Source organism: Brienomyrus brachyistius, chromosome 16, assembly GCF_023856365.1.
Source record: "Brienomyrus brachyistius isolate T26 chromosome 16, BBRACH_0.4, whole genome shotgun sequence".
Lineage (NCBI taxonomy): Eukaryota > Metazoa > Chordata > Actinopteri > Osteoglossiformes > Mormyridae > Brienomyrus > Brienomyrus brachyistius.
In genome coordinates, this window is record NC_064548.1 from 17,675,568 (window position 1) to 17,692,883 (window position 17,316).

The following is a 17,316-nucleotide window of genomic DNA, read 5'->3' on the forward strand; positions in this document are numbered from 1 at the left end:
TCCAAAATATTTCAGAATGTTATAAATGAAAAGTGCAAAATTTAAATATATTATGCTTAAATGTAAAAGCTGTCTGGGTTTTCTCCAGGTCCTTATTGAGGTCCCCTCCACCAGTTCAAAAAGATGCAGTTAGGCTACCTGTTTTGATACCTGTGCTCCAGATTCATTGCCACGTTGGGTTGGATAATCAGTTATGGAAATTTGTGGGATGTAGAGATGAATGCATGCGCAGATGACAGATTCAGTCTTAATGGTTCTTAATAATAATAATAATAATAAAAAAAACTCAATATGCAGCAAGGCACCAAATGTATAAAATAAAAACCAGGCAACGCACCTCAGCTGACAGAATAACCAAGGAGAACCTAAGAAAGGTTCGGATGTGAGAAATTGCGATTTTTAACAAAACAGCGACTAAGCCAGGACTGAATAGCGTTTTATTTCTGTTAGTGAATCGATTTTACGGCACTTAAACAATAATGTAACAACAGTAATGTAATGTTGCCACCCACGGGACCTTATATTGAATTTAGGCGACAACGAACGGTCATGATATAAAAGATTTTTTTTTTCTTCTTCTTCTTCTCATTATTATTATTATAATCAATGCCTGTCAGAACTTAAGTCTGGAAAATTTCAATGCACTAGGCCTATGTAGGTTATAATAAACGTCAATGTGAATATGCGTTTGAAACATCGACGCCTTTCTCCGTTTATGTGTCCTCATCATTCCAACGCGCTGATAACAGAGAAGACAACGTCGTTTCCTCAGCAGTGATTTGGGAAAGAATTTATCAGGACAAAACCTAACAGCTGTTCTTTCCAAATTGTGACCGCAGAAGTTATTAATTCAGATATCTGCAATTACACTGACACAAAGAATTTTCCCATGTACGTTTATATCGCAGACTAATGTCTGAGTGAGCATCTAACATGTGTCACAGGGTAACATATTACGCATTACAGTAAAAAAAATGCATTGTAACCTAATAATTTATTGACTTTCTACTTTTTTCATTCATTACCCATGCATAGAAGGCACAAATGCAGCGTTAATATGGACGTCGTTTATCTTCTCATTTCAGCGTTCACTTGTAAATTAAGCCCTGTCCACGGTACAAGCTATTTGCGTTTATTTTCAATTTACGGAATACACATAGCGTGTCGGCAAGAAGTCTTTAAGTTTGTAAATTAACCAATCCGAGATAAACCGACGTATAAAATTTTGCGAACAAGTGACACCCGGGCTGGCCTGTGATAAAAGGATGTGTTAGGATCAAATTAAAAATTTCCCTTAAATTCTGTTTTTTAAGTCCAGATTTTTATGCGAGCCGATTAATTGCCTCGGTAATAGCGACTCATGAAGCAGCTTCATTAGTTGAATGGAAAAATGGCAACGCTTTTCAGTTACATATTATATGAATTGCACACACACACACACACACACACACACACACACACACACACACACACACACACACGACTTCACGTTTAGCTTATGATATATGTAAAGATTGAATAACATTGTATTGAAAAACGTTTGAAATCCTCTTTGTGACCAACGCAACAAAATGCATTTCAATTTCAAGAAGTGGATCATGTGCGAACATGTTGCCATCGCTCCCAGAAGGATGCCTTTGTCAATGGCATAACGTTTACGTGAACACTCTCGCACAAATCGTCCATTACAAATAATACCACACCATTATTTCGCATAATCTATTTACGAACACATTCATCATACTAAACACCTTTGCGATCATGCATCTACTTACCCAAAACACGAAGGAATAGACAATGAGGAGCGTTTTAAGGCAGGTTATCACTGGTTTGGTCTCCATTCTCCTGGATGCCATACTACGGTATAACGGAGTGCGGATTTTTTTTTACGGGACTTGCGCTGCTGCGATCATCCACTGGGCTTCGCTCAGCAAATTCACCGCAGTCTCGCACAGCGCAGCCGCCCTACATAAATCAGCCAATGGACGCGCAAATTGCTCCACAGCCCCTCCCCGTGGGCAACACCCCCACCTAGACACACATCACATCACCGACAGCTTAAAAAATAAGGCTTCTAGCAACGTTCAGTCGTTATGTTTTAAGAACAAATTGCATTTACTTACAGTGAATCTGAGAGAAAACTATTCTCCCTTTAAAACCTAATCCTCAGAGAACGGGGATTAACAGTCGTTTTCCTTGTATTGAGGATTGGGGGCTGGTAGGCTATACAATTAAATCCGATAAAGCATTAAAATAATATAATATGTATTTATGAACGGTTAATGTTCATTCACTTGCGCATATAAATGTATTAGGACGTATGCGAGACTAAATCTATTAAATCACGAATACCCATGCTTTAACACACGGAATGCAAATGCTTTCATTGTCTCTGTTTTAAAACAAATATTTTATTGACCCTCATGTGGTGATTAGCAAACAAACTGAAATGTTACAAAATTCTTAAGGAGAAAAACATTCTAATTGTAAGACTTTGCATTGATGCTTTAGTGAGATAACAGTACGAGGGCTGTGACAAATGGCCGTATCCATTCTGGTTTAATTTCACACAGTTCGAAGCAGTGTGTTAGCATGTTAAAACAATTTGCATCCGTATTGTCTGAAGGATTAAAAGTCTGAATGCACGGTGGATCGACTCTGAGTTAAAAGTCCTTCGGATATCACTGGGCACGCGCATAATGACTCACGCACACTTGTGAAAACAGTTCACAACCCAACTTCAAAATTTTCGTTACACTGTCCCAAATCACACAGCTACATTTACAGCCTATTGTGAACCCTTAAGGGAGCATCGATACGAAGTGTGGTGGGAATCAGACATCTGAGTCATGCAACAAACTGGTTATGTTGTGATTATATTAAGTGTATGCACATATCACACCCATACTACAAAGCCCTTTAGAATGCTTATTACGCCGTATAAAATATTCTCTACGCTTGTTTACATTAGCTAATATAAAGGAAAGCACTCATCGATTCCCTTATTTTCGGTTTTATTTATATAGGATCGCCATTTCGTTCTTGTTAATGTAAGCTGTGTGAATTTTAATGTGGCACCTGTTTCTGGGAATAGGTTTCCGTATATTCTCCGCATATCTCGGCAGTGCATTTTACTGAAAGAAGCAGGACATAAACACGCAAATAAAAGTTGAAACAGCTGGAAACAATCGCATTCGTTTGTCCTCAATAAATATACTTTAGCATATATGTGAACGTCGCTCTTTGAGAAATAGTTACTATTAGACTGCCGGTACTATTTTTTTTAAATACCAGCGACAATAAAAGGTGAAATATTTCCACAGAACAGCTCATTAACACCCCTACCACCACCAAAGCCGATTTCATTATGCGGTCATGCATTATATTCGTTACAAAATAATCTTAAGCACTTTGCACTACGGTGGCTCAGGCAGGACATTCTTTTTAGCCAAATCAAGCGTGAAAATACATAAGCATCGCTTATTTGTCATAACGGTAAACACGTGTGGAGCCTCTCACTGATGAAGATCATTTCCAGTAGGCCTGCACAACCACAAATGTGTCCAGCTAGGTTTGGCTATTTCCTTAAACGCATTTAGAATGAATATACTAGTCCAGATGGTTTGTTCCAAGTCGACCAAGCTAATCCGGTTATTAGCAAGTGATGTGAATGTCTCTGAACACGTTTGGATTCTCTTTACTGTTACGCGTGCCAACTACTGAAAAAATCTTTAGCATAAGGGGAAGTGGTGTGATATAGGCCCAATCGCCTCCTTTGACTCCACAGAGTGTCACTTATGCGACTTCATTCGGTTAGTATTTCTTAATGCACTGTCATCGGACCTGGAGGTGTCGATCTGCAAATAGAGCTGTCGGTACAGACATGGCAGGGGGAAATGAAGACGATATACCCGGTAAGTGCAGAATGTCACTCCTGTACTCGTTAGATAAACTGGGGTCTTTAGCTAGGCTACTTGTTGCATTGAATGGAGTCCACGTATTGGGGCCAACTGGTATTTTGTCAATATCTCAATTACAGAATATTTAACTGCATTTGCGAAAATGCAGAGATATTGATTATCAGTCAATTTAAATGTGCCCAGAATAGACTCATGTTATACAGCTTACGTCTTAAAGCTACTCTTTGGGCTCTGCAATTTGATTCTCGATCTTTTTGCTCTATTCGTTAAATGCCACATTCTAGCGTAATACTGATTAGGTTTTGGTTCCTTATGTTCCACCAACAGGATCTGGAGCTATTTTCACTTTTGGAAAGAGCAGGTTTGCTGACAACGTACCCAGCAAATTCTGGTTTAAGAACGACAAAGCGCTGAAGATGTGTTGCGGCGATGAGCATACAGCATTGATTACAGGTGCTGTAATATTCTTCCTAAAATCAAATCAATATATTAGCGGGCTGTCACTTCATGTGGCTCCTGTAAAAATTTTTCCTGATCTTAATAAAGCATCCTTTAGACACACTGTATCCATCCATCTTTAGTAGCTGAGCCAATCCACAGGTCGTTTTGTAATTCTGTAATGTTTTCTATACTCCCAGGCAAAGGAAAACTGTACATGTTCGGAGTTAATAACTGGGGCCAGCTTGGTCTGGGAACAAAGGCCACAGTGAACAAGCCCACTTGTGTGAAAGGTTAGTAATAAATCAAATTAAAATTATAACTACTACTAATAAAAATACATTTTTGGCTTCTGATCCCTTAATTTCTCTTTCTAAAGACAGGAATTGTTCATTGTTCTGGCATTAAGGCCTCTGGCATGAATTGGTCATCAATACAAGTCTACAAGCTCTAGATCGTAAAGTATTTTAAATAGCACTCATCTCTGTACGCATGTGGACCTTTTAAACATTATATCGTAGATTTTATTTGTGGGTCCAATTCTACTTACAAGTGTGATGCGAGCTGAAGCGAGAGACTTGTGTTCCCACTGTGCCTGTTTAATCCCCATCTGGCGTGGTCTGTAATCTTCTATAATCTCAGAAGAAGTAGAGAGCACAGATAAGGCTAACAGCAAGTGTGTTGCTGGCTTACTGCTAGGATACATTACTGAAAGTACTTTGCAGGGAAAAGTGTTTGCCTGTTTCAAAAAGACACCGAGACAAAGCGAGTGAACAGTAACAATTTGTTTTTATTTCAGCCTGTATGCTTTGCTATGATCCGAAGGGCTTTCCCATTTTTTTTATTGCAATATTAAATAAGTAGATTGTAAAAACCAAATATGATAAGAGTCTGAATCTATACAAGCTGATATTGGAAATGTACAATGCGGCCAGTAGCGAAAGAGCTGGGAAAGCAGAGCGTTTTATTGGCTTTGAGGGCAGAATAGGAGCAGGTGACCAATTGGGTTAAATCGAGGTTGTGGGTCAGTGGACTAGATCTTTTCAATTTATACCTGCTATTGAATGTGACTGTGATGCTGCGTCTATCACTCTACAAAGCAGTGTAGGCAATTTACAGACATATATGTGATTGGTAAGCTCACAGCATTATTAAAGGATGATGCCGTATGTATGTGTCTGAAAATAAAATGTAAAGAGACAGTCACAGCAGTTTACTGAGACCATCAAATAACTGAACACACTGTGAACTGTGCTGTGCTGCACTAGTAGTTCATTTTAACAGAAAATTCTGGCTTCTTTATAAGAGTGATCGTGCCTACAAAGATGTTTATATGTTGAAAAGCTGTCTGTATAATAAATCTGTACTTTGGTACAATTGCATATGTGATTTTCAACACGTGGGTAATTTGTATCAAAGACATGAATGAAAGTCCTAGATGGTTTTAATCTAATGTAAAACCTTAAAGAAAGGTTTAAACGATTGAAATAAATCTTACTGTAATTAACAGAAATGTATTTAAGTGAAATTTGTCAAATAATTATGTTTTTATTTTTGGTGCATCCATTAAATAAATGCAGTTTCCATATTTTAAAGAAGTGATTAACTCTTTGTCTTTTTGTCCAAGCTCTGAAGGCTGAAAAAGTCAAGCTTGCAGCTTGTGGATGGAGTCACACACTGGTATACACGTGTAAGTTTGTGGTGGGCGGAGTCACACACTGGTATACACATGTAAGTTTGTGGAGGGCGGAGTCACACACTGGTATACACGTGTAAGTTTGTGGAGGGCGGAGTCACACACTGGTATACACGTGTAAGTTTGTGGTGGGCGGAGTCACACACTGGTATACACGTGTAAGTTTGTGGAGGGCGGAGTCACACACTGGTATACACGTGTAAGTTTGTGGAGGGCGGAGTCACACACTGGTATACACGTGTAAGTTTGTGGAGGGCGGAGTCACACACTGGTATACACGTGTAAGTTTGTGGAGGGCGGAGTCACACACTAGTATACACGTGTAAGTTTGTGGTGGGCGGAGTCACACACTGGTATACACGTGTAAGTTTGCGGTGGGCGGAGTCACACACTAGTATACACGTGTAAGTTTGTGGTGGGTGGAATCACACATTGGTATACACGTGTAAGTTTGCGGTGGGCGGAGTCACACTAGTATACACGTGTAAGTTTGTGGTGGGTGGAATCACACGCTCGTATACACGTGTAAGTTTGTGGTGGGCGGAATCACACGCTCGTATACATGTGTAAGTTTGCGGTGGGCAGAGTCACACACTGGTATACACGTGTAAGTTTGTGGTGGGCGGAATCAAACACTCGTATACATGTGTAAGTTTGAGCAAGTCACCAACATTCATCATCTAATGATGTGGTTTAGATATTACTATAGCCAATCTGCAGTGACATGCATCTGTATTAAGCGTAGTAAAGCCACGAGTAAAATGGACCTAAACCATAATTCTGAAAGTGTAGAAACACAGGACAGTGCAAAAAAGAGGGACTTGGATTATATATACATAGTGCCTTGGTATGTAATCAATGGCAAATAATCAATGAATCTGTATCAAGAGAAATATACAGTACATAAATATCACTTCAGATTGCTAGGGTCAGGTCATAAACTGAACCCAGAGAGCCAGCCTGAACCAGTATCTGCATAATGGATTCACTGTCGGCATGATTCACTGCAGTCACACAGTTGTCGGTCAGTGAACAAAGACCGCACAATTCCAGCAGCTGTCTCTCCCTCTCAGTCATGTTTGTTATCTGTATTTTCCAAGGGTACATTTGACTTTTTTCTGTTTATGTCTTCTATAAAATTTTAATGTATCACATTGTATCACTTTATGACATTTTTCCTTGTAAAAGTGTTCTTTGCTAAATTGGTTTAATTAGGTTTATGGACACAGACTCATATATGCAAGACATCAAAAAAACATTATTATTTTTTAGGGATTTGCATATTTTGCACGAAGTTCATTGAAGACTGTGAACAAACACATGCTTTTGAAAACAGGTCGTTTTTTATAATTCCTGTCTGTATCAAATGAATATTGGGATGCGGGGTGCAGTGTTACACTCTAGAGGGACAGCCAGAATATTAGGTGGGCTATTGCTAAAGGATAATTCTTGCTTTCAGCTCATGGGAACCTCTATGTTGCTGGGGGTAACAGCGAAGGTCAGCTGGGTCTCGGAGACTGCAAGGAGAGGGTCTCCTTCGAGCGCCTTCCGTTCTTCAGGGGGCGAGAAGCTATCAGAATGCTGGCCGCAGGCTGCAGCACCTCTGCTGCCCTTACTGGTACGTCCAGGCCTTACGTCATGGGCTTTACTGAAGGGAAGGATGACGGCGTGTACCAGTCAACATGGCTGACTTGATTGAGTTTAGTCATTATCCACGTGTCCTAACAACCCGTCACCTAGCCATTACACGTGTCATGGCATCGGGCAATAAGAGAATCATTTCCCTTTCCGGCATATTTTTCATCACGTTCAGATGTCTGAGTCACACTCTGAGGTAAAATATCGGTTTTGTTCGTCATAGTGCAAATGAGAATGTAATAAATATATATAAATATTAATATATATAAGTAATATTAAAAAATGACATTTTAAGACGTGGACATTAAGAAATAAACAAAGAAATGCAGTTCGCTCACCCAATGGATAAGGAAAGGTTGTACAAACTGGCATGGAAGCAGAGTGTGTAATGAATTAGGTGTAGTTTTGTGTACTGGTATGCAAATGAGTAGGCTGTGTAGAGGTGATATTTTAATGCATGTTTTTGTATCTTGTGAATACAGGGGAAGGAAAGCTTTTCATGTGGGGGGACAACAGGGAGGGCCAAATTGGTCAGGGGAACGAGAGCCGCGCTCTGAAACCTCGGGAAGTAGCTGTGGGGAGGCCGGTGACCTGGGTGTCCTGTGGGTTCCGCCACTCGGCCTTCGTCACCGGTACGACGTCCAGCATCTCGCTGTCTTTCTGGGGCTCAGTAGAGCGCTTTGAGCCACGGGGTCGATGCGTCTGACCGGTCCCATCGCGCTCTTACGTTTCAGTCGACGGGCACCTGTACACGTTCGGGGAGTGTGACGGCGGCAGGTTGGGCCTGCCCCCCAAACAGTGGGACTGCCACAGAGTCCCCCAAGTGGTTCAGGGAATCCCCGACAGGGTGACCCAGGTGGCCTGTGGTGAGAGTCACACCATAGCGCTCACAGGTAGGACACCGGGGACTCACTGAAATTCCTAATAATAGAATCAGCATACAGAGCTTTTGTTGTAGTTTCAAGGCAGAAAATACTAGAGTCAACTTTATTTCTTAGCTTTTATTCTTTATTCTCAGTTGTTTCCCCCCCCCCCCCCCCCCCCCCCCCACAAGATTGAGGACACTTATGAAAGCAGAGGGAAAGTTGAAAGTTAAAATTGTCAAAAGACGCATATTACACACAGAGTACATAAGCACGTGCCCACATTCTCTCTCTTGGCCACGCCCAGTGACTGACATCTACTCCTTTGGCATGGGCCAGTTTGGACAACTGGGCCACGGGACGTTCGTCTTTCAGGCCAGTCTCCCCAAACTTGTGGACCACTTCCAGAAGGGGAAAGTGAGACAAGTGGAGTGTGGGGGAAGCCACACTGCTGTAATCACCGGTAAGCGGTTAGTGCACTGTATATGTTAACAGCCTGCTCTTTGCATTGCTATCATACAAATTGCAAGGTTCTAGTCCAATAAATTCTCATTATTCGTCATTTCTTATGAGAGCAGGGGCCAAGCAGTGCTCAGCGAGAAGTTGTCTATAATATGCAGAAAGCCCAGAACATTGATTTGTGAACATTGAACACTGATCATTGATCTTGTTTCCAGACAATGGTCTTCTCTACACGTTTGGAGATGGCCGACACGGGAAGCTTGGTCTGGGAGAGGAAACATACACTAATCAATTTAAACCTACTCTGTGCCCACGCTTCTTAAAGTATCATGTACGGTCGGTAAGTCTTTTACTTGATGCTAGCTGTCAGGAGCTATGTAGAGTACTGTGTGTTACGTCCATGCTTGTTATTCGCCACGTGGGGGCACTGCATTCTTTGTGACATTCGTGCAACCCAGGTTGCATGTGGTGGGTGCCACATGCTGGTTCTGGCCAGACCTAGGTCCGGGCTCTCCAGACAAGTGTCGCTAGAAGAAGACGACATCATGGAAGCCAGCCTGGGGACATCCTACAGTGAGGTCCAGGAGGGCAGTGTCACCTATCCGACTGTCTCCAGGAGCATGTCGGCTCGAGTCCGGCGCAGACAGAGGGTGGGTGAGCATCGGGGAGGAGAGTGTCGCTGCTCTGATGGGCTCAGACCCTCCTGTAGGGTCGAGAATGTTACTTTTTTAAATACATTTAAAAACAAATTGTATGTATTTAAACCTAATTTATGCCCACTTTGGTATTAGCATGGTAGTGCTGTGGTTAGCACTGTTATCGCACACCTCTGGGACCTGGGTTTGTGTCTCTGCCCAAGCTCTAAGTGTGTGGAGTTTGCATGTTCTCCTCGTTTTGTCATGGGCTGTCCTCTGGTTGCCCAGTTGAATTGGTGTTGCCAAATTGCCTATAGGTGTCTGTGTGCCCTGTGACGGGCTGGTGCCCCATCCTGGTATATTCCCTGCCATTTGCACATGTGCATTTCAAGATAAGCCCTGTAACCCAGCAACCTTGCATAGAAGAAGCGGGTATAGAAGATAGATGGATGGATGGATGGATGGAATTCTAATGTAAGTGGTCAGTAACAGACAAATTTACTAAGGCTTGTGGTCATTTTTAGGAGCAATCTCCACAACAGTTTGGACTGATGGTCCAAACTCATCTCAAGTCCAGCTTCTTCAGCACCTCCTTACCCTTTTCCAGCCGTATCGCCCATCTTAGACCGCCTTGTATGGAACCAGCTACCAGGGGACTGCAGAATGGCCTCTCCACCTTCAGGACAATCCCGTCTAGAACAGGTATCTCTGACAGAAGCTGCTGTCTCGTCATTCTTTACCTGCCGAAAAGTGATTTGCAGATAAGCTGTAAGGGCAACGCTCTTGGGTAAAGGCTGAAGTCATTTTTTGTGCTTCGTTTCAATGAGGTGCCATTTTTTTGTTTGTCTGAAATGATTCATTTTTAGATGCAGATGATTTACCTTCAGGTTTTAAACCCTAAAGGAATTCTGAAATTGATTACATTCTTAATTTGGTTGCATTCTGAAATTGGTTGCATTCTGAAATTGGTTACATTCTGAATTTGGTTGCATTCTGAAATTGGTTACATCCTGAAATTGGTTACATTCTGAAATTGGTTACATTCTGAATTTGGTTGCATTCTGAATTTGGTTACATTCTGAAATTGGTTACATTCTGAATTTGGTTGCATTCTGAAATTGGTTACATCCTGAAATTGGTTACATTCTGAAATTGGTTACATTCTGAATTTGGTTGCATTCTGAATTTGGTTACATTCTGAATTTGGTTACATTCTGAATTTGGTTGCATTCTGAAATTGGTTACATTCTGAAATTGGTTACATTCTGAATTTGGTTGCATTCTGAAATTGGTTACATTCTGAATTTGGTTGCATTCTGAAATTGGTTACATTCTGAATTTGGTTGCATTCTGAAATTGGTTACATTCTGAATTTGGTTGCATTCTGAAATTGGTTACATTCTGAAATTGGTTACATTCTGAATTTGGTTACATTTTTGGAAGCCACACGATCAGATGTACTCTGGAATTTTCAAATTGACCATCTATGATTTAAAATTACAGGAAAGATACTGAGTTATTTAGACCCAGAAATTAATATTGCAGTTGAAGTTGTGCTACATTGCAGTATCCCTGGTTATGTGAATACAGTAAATGTCTTATATTCCAAGTGGTTAATGGGTCTGGCCATAAATATGTCTGAATATGTCTTTCAGAAAAAGTCACAAGTGAAGACCCAGAAGATACGGAAGATAATGAAATGAAAATGAAAGATCTAGGTGGCACCACCGATAAGCTAAACTTAGTAAGTGCAATTAACTTGTTTAATTAACTTTCTTTACTGTGCTTTCAATATGGCACATATTTTTTATATTCATGCTTTTTGAAATGCAGTGCATCAGCTATGACAACGAAGTTAAGAATTACTGCTGAACTTATAGGGTACAGCTCATGAGCATCATGATATGTGGTCCTGATACAAACACGCATCATCAGTTTATTTTAGTAATATGCTGTCAAATACCCTGTGTGTGCAGCAGATGGCGCTGTAGTTCCTATTGGCTGTCTTAAACCTTAAGCGGGAGAGCCATTCTTGTGATGGAGCCAGAATATATATTTTTTGCGAGTCTTTAGAGGCGTACTTTTTTCCTAGATTGCTGTGACTTTGCTTCATTTTGGTGACTTATGAAGGATTTCTGGTATGATATATTAAACTTGTGGGTCAAATCCTTAAACAGCTACTTAAGAGATAGCATTACAGTTTAGATGAGCTGTTTTTGAGGTAATCTGTCATAGTAGAGACTTCTGAAGAGTTCCTGTTCTTCAATGAAGAGTTCCTGTTCTTCAATGAAGAGTTCCTGTTCTTCAATGAACATTAGTTTTTTTTTTACTACACGTTCTTTATTCAATAAAAAAAATAAAGGATGTGAAATATCTTGTACAACTGCATATTCCAAAAACCTATTTAATGTTAGTACCTTGAAGGTGTCAGTTATATTAATACATTATAAAGTCAAATGCATTTCGGTAAGTAAAGTCCTCGCAATGTGCGGCAGACCCATACGAGGAAGAAGGATGGTGCTCACCTGGCTTCATCTTCCATGATAACTGCAGAATTATGTCATCAGCTCTTACACCATATCGATGGCTGTGACCTCAGCCCAAGTACTGGAGATTTCATTGGTCGCCACATTTCTGCGTGCTAAAAACCCAAGGATGGTTTCATAAGGTCACTGGGGTCGTGCTCAGCAGGCATATGTGGCTTTTTATTATGAGATCTTATTCTTAATTATGTTGAATAAGACTGAATATAGCCTGTCCCTTTTATGTGGCTGTTCAGATGGAGAATGGTGTGTTTGTTTCCGGCATGTTCCATCTATCGACGTGTTCTTTTACACAAATGGATATTATATTCAGCTGAAATTGAACAATTGAAGTTTAAATTGCATCACTTCATTTGGGGAAGCGGTCTGATAGTAGCTGTGGGTTTTTCTTGAATAGCTCGAGACCGCGTGTCTGTGTCTTTCTCTTGTATTAACATCGACCGCCATCTCTCTGTTTGTTTTTCAGCCTTGAGCTCAGCTCTCTGCCCCCTCGGCAGGTTCACTTCATTTCTCTAACGCTTTCCTTCTTTTTGTCCTCTGCTTTCTCATGCCGGGATTGAAGGATGTTAAGGGTGTGAAAAGGCATGATTTGGGAGATGGTTCCAGACACCCTGAGGGCAGACTGGTCCCTATGGAGAGGGACGCTGGTTTAACTCTCCAGCAAGCCCTTTCCCCAGGGGCACGACATGTCCCCCATCTTTCACAGCACAAGGCTGACTTCAAACAGAGATCCACACAGAGGCCTCTTTGCAAGGGTGCCGGCAACAGCCAGGAGGAGATTTGTACGGCAAGAAAGCGGAAACAGTCTGAAAGGCCTGGAGCAAGTGCCTGTGAACTGGATGAGAGAAAGCAGCTCCCAGGCTTGGGGGCCTCCAGCGAAACACTGCCTGAGTTGCGTAAACCAACAGAGGTGAAAATTAAACAAAAGAAAGAGACGACAAACTGCACAGAGGTACATGGTACAATAAATGGATGGACGGAAAAACTTATTTCTGTAGAAAATAAGGAGGTGGAGAGTAGACTTAGCACGCCCGTTAAAGTTAAAAATAACAAAGACGCATGGGTGGTGAGTCATCCCGGTGAAGATGTGCAAACACCGAAAAAGGGGCTGCCATCAGGTTTTAAAAGCCTGAAAGAGGTGAGCCAGGACAACACATCATGCATCTCTTCAGCTTACAAGAGAAAATCTTCTTCCAGCTCTAATTTGACCCCAGACACATCTGCAGTAGTTTCTGAAGTTTGTTCTGGAAGAGAAGGACAGAAGAAAGGCACAGAATGCAAAGAGAAAGGGACAAAAGTTGTGTCTGAAGTGGCAGGAAGACGACAAGAAGGATTAGTAAGAGAACAAGTGGGTCTGGTACATTTAGTGACAGAGGTGTTGACTGAACAGGCAGAGTCAGTGTTGGACATTGAGAGAACACATAAAATGTCTCCGATAGTAAGCAGGTCTCTAATGCTCTCGGAGAGGAGGGCTGATGCTGATTCCTTCAGATCAGGGAAGAAGACCACTGTCATGATTAATGTCCTACCAGAGGCAAGCAGTTCTAGGCATAAACTAGAGGAGAGCAGTTTGGATCAGAATCACGACAAAACACAAAACCATGAGAGTGAACCATTGGTAGATGAGTTTGAATCCAGTGCAAAAGCAGAATCAAGTAAAGGTTCAACATTTGGGGAGAAGAGTAGAAGTGGGGCTGAGGGCAAAGATGATGGTGAAAGTGAGACAAGCAGTGATGAGGAGAGTGACGAAGGTGTTCAGAAGAAGCACACAGCCAGCAGGAGAGTGATGATCACCGGTGACCCAGAAGAAGGCGTGGATACAGAAGAGGGTGAGACTGAGAAGCCAGAGAGTGAGGATGAAGAAGAAGATGCAGAAGATAGCAAAGAAAGTGAAGCTGCAGCACCAGAGAGTGAAGAGCAGTCACAGAGTGAGACTGAGAAGATGGGAGAGATGTTGGATGGGATGTCTGCAGAAGAGGAGGAAGATGATGGGGAGGAGTCTGGAGAGGAAGAGGAAGATAAAAGTGAAAGTGGAGGAGAGGAAGAGGATGAGGAAGACAGTGATGAAGAGGAGAGTATTGATGTGGAACAGGAGGGAATTGAAGAAGATGAGAATGAGAGTGATGTTGGAGAGGAAGTGGAGGGTGATGAAGAAGGTGAAGAGAGCGGTGATGAAAAGGAGAGTGATGAAGAAGATGGGAATGAGAGTGTTGGTGATGATGAAGAGGAGGGAGATGTGGAGGAGACTGATGGTGAGGAGGGAGAGGATGGAGATGAGGAGGAGAGTGGTGGTGAGGAGGAAGAGGAGGAGAGTGGTGGTGAGGAGGAAGAGGATGGAGATGAGGAGGAGAGTGGTGGTGAGGAAGAGGAGGAGAGTGGTGGTGAGGAGGAAGAGGATGCAGAAGAGGAAATGGACCATGAACTTTCAGTGGGTGAAGAAGATGAGGAATCAGGTGAAGAAGAAACAGAGGAGAGTGGTGGTGAAGACGAGGAAGATGAGAAAGAGGACGATGAAGAAGGAGAAGATGTGGAAGAAGAGGATAGCGAAAATGAAAGTGAGCATGAGGAAGCAGAGGATGAAGAAAATGAGGAGAAAGAAGGAAAAGTAAAAGAGGAAATGGAGGAAGTATCAATGGGAAAGAGAAAAAAGGGTAAAGAGAGACAGAAATCCAGATCAGCAGCGCCCGTCTTTAAGAGCAAGCCAGGCAGTCTGCACGCCAGAGGCAGGCGGAGAGCAGCAGAGAGCCGCTCGCAGGACTCCCAGCAGTTCTGGAACAATGTTCTGCCTCAGTACCTGAATCTGAAGTGAAGAGGTGCCGTTCCAGACCACAGCATTGGTGCCATATTCGGGGCGTCACCCCTCCTGTACTGAGTGCTTCAGGTCTCAGCAAACAAAGACTCTGTATATTATGGAAGTTTTCCTTCCTCCAGCTCAGTGTTTTCCCCAGTATTATAGTTTGGCTTTGCCTGCCACTGCATACTTCTGTAAATATGTATTTATGTATACTTTTAAGTAAAATGACATTCAAATCTGTTTTCTTGTTTTGTTTTCCATCCATCCATCCATTTTCCAAACCGCTTATCCTACTGGGTCGCAGGGGGTCCAGAGCCTATCCCGGAAGCAATGGGCACGAGGCAGAGAACAACCCAGGATGGGGCGCCAGCCCATCACAGGGCACACTCACACACCAGTCACTCACACGGGCAATTTAGCAACTCCAATTAGCCTCAGCATGTTTTTGGACTGTGGGGGGAATCCAGAGTACCCGGAGGAAACCCCACGACGACATGGGGAGAACATGCAAACTCCGCACACATGTGACCCAGGCGGAGACTCGAACCCGGGCCACAGAGGTATGAGGTAACAGTGCTAACCACTGCACCACCATGCCACCCCTTGTTTCTTTTTACATTCATGTATTTGTTGTGTTTATTAATGTTGCTTTCGAAACAGATACAAAAATTCATTCAAATACAACAATAGTTTTTATTAGTATGGATTTATTAGTACTAATACTGTAGGCTAAGCTAAACTATGATGTTAGGTTAGGTGTACTGTATAAAAATACATTTTTTCCTTACGATATTTTCGCCTTATGATAGATTTATCAGAACGTAACCCCATCATAACCCAGGGAGCATCTGCACCTTCTCTCATTTTTCTCACTTTGACTTGCCTTCGTGGATCTTGTGTTGTTGCTCGTAAACCACTTTATAGTCCCTGGAGCTCAGAACTAGAGTCGACACCAGATGTCCTTTAGTCGAGCCAAAGCTCAGACATGAAGCCCTTAGCAAATGTGTGGAGAGACCCGAAGATTGCGGTTCCCCATCCAATCTAGCATCCAATTTGACAGAGGTTGCATGCAAGAAAGGAGAAACTGGCCAGATGCAGAGAGCTGATGGAGGGGATGCCGGAGAAGATTTGCAGCTGAAATAAGTGCTGAAGATTGCTGAAAATATCCAATGTTTGAATAATGTGATATAAATTTTAAAAACATTTTCACTTTGTCATTATGGCGTATTATGTGTTGGAAGAATAAAAACAGAATCGATACAATGCATCACAGTTTAGAAAAAGCAATGGGGTCTGTGTATTTTCTGAAGTAATATCTTAAAATGGAAATGTTATGCTTCTTTCAAAGTAAAGCATTCTCATTAATTAAGGGCTATCTATCTATAGAATCCAACGACAAAGATTATCTATAAAGCAATACAGTATATTTGAATTCAATTGATTCTTAAGTATACTGTAATCCTTTTTCTTACCCTAATCATGGGAGGATGGAGAAATTGATGAAATGATACAGTTATTCTGTCAAATTCGTTTTGTGCCCTTATTCCACAGGTGGTTCCAGTACTCGCAAATTGTTGAGCTCAGTGAAGCTGAGATTGATTTCTTTGTTCAGATGGAGCTGCCTCGCTGAAACCAGTTACAGACCAGTTGATTTAAGAGATTTTTCAGACTCCATTTTACAGGAGACGATTGCATGTACCTCAGGTCTTGTCCGATATGTCATTTATCTGGGCAGAACTGGTTTTATCTTGATTGTGACAGTTACATAATGGCATGAAAGGGATATGTGATGAGATATAGACCAGTCAAACATGCCAGCAAGTCCATCCTGAGAACATCAGGCGAGCATCATAGTTCCTGCTCATGTTCCTTGTTCCTGATCGTGTTCCTTGTTCCTGCTCATGTTCCTTGTTCCCGCTCATGTTCCTTGTTCCTGATGTCCATATGCGGTACATCTGTGTGATTCGCTTCCTCCCTGATTACATGGACTCAGTCTTCTTGTATTTAGAGTTTTCCATTTTTTACTGACTTCCCTCCCAAAATAACAATGTTTTTTGTCATGAAGCTCCACCTACAATTGTCCCTGGAGTAAGGGCCTTGCTCAAGAGACCAGTGGTGACCACTGGATTTGAACCAGCAGCCTTTGGATCATAGGTACATAGTCTTAAGCCACACACTGCATTTTAGAAGGCCTTAGTTTGGCCAGCAAGATACCCCAGATTTACCACAGGACGATAACATGGAAAAATTACGATGAATTAATTAATACCCAGAATTAGGTTTAGATATTTAGAGATTTGCTATTCACAGACCCCCATGGCAGACCA

General features: G+C 41.9%; 2 protein-coding genes across 3 annotated transcripts in view; one reads left to right on the plus strand and one right to left on the minus strand.

Moving 5' to 3' along the window:
* Positions 1 to 1,934, minus strand: part of tspan7b (tetraspanin 7b) — a 36,146-nt gene extending 34,212 nt beyond the window's left edge. For both annotated transcript variants that reach the window (XM_048979431.1, XM_048979432.1), the window contains exon 1: positions 1,776 to 1,934. In XM_048979431.1, coding sequence (XP_048835388.1) covers positions 1,776 to 1,856 — 81 coding nt within the window. In that variant the 5' untranslated portion in view covers positions 1,857 to 1,934. The remainder of the gene's footprint in view (positions 1 to 1,775) is intronic.
* A 1,583-nt stretch (positions 1,935 to 3,517) lies between these two features.
* Positions 3,518 to 15,535, plus strand: LOC125710124 (X-linked retinitis pigmentosa GTPase regulator-like). The gene is made up of 14 exons (XM_048979444.1): positions 3,518 to 3,571; positions 3,818 to 3,914; positions 4,248 to 4,373; positions 4,559 to 4,651; positions 5,986 to 6,048; positions 7,514 to 7,672; positions 8,175 to 8,324; positions 8,427 to 8,585; positions 8,863 to 9,018; positions 9,233 to 9,357; positions 9,476 to 9,667; positions 10,177 to 10,354; positions 11,308 to 11,396; positions 12,758 to 15,535. Exons 2-14 carry the CDS (start codon positions 3,827 to 3,829, stop codon positions 15,002 to 15,004), a joined length of 3,825 nt encoding a protein of 1,274 aa, XP_048835401.1. The 5' UTR covers positions 3,518 to 3,571; positions 3,818 to 3,826; the 3' UTR covers positions 15,005 to 15,535.
* Positions 15,536 to 17,316: the final 1,781 nt, after the last annotated feature.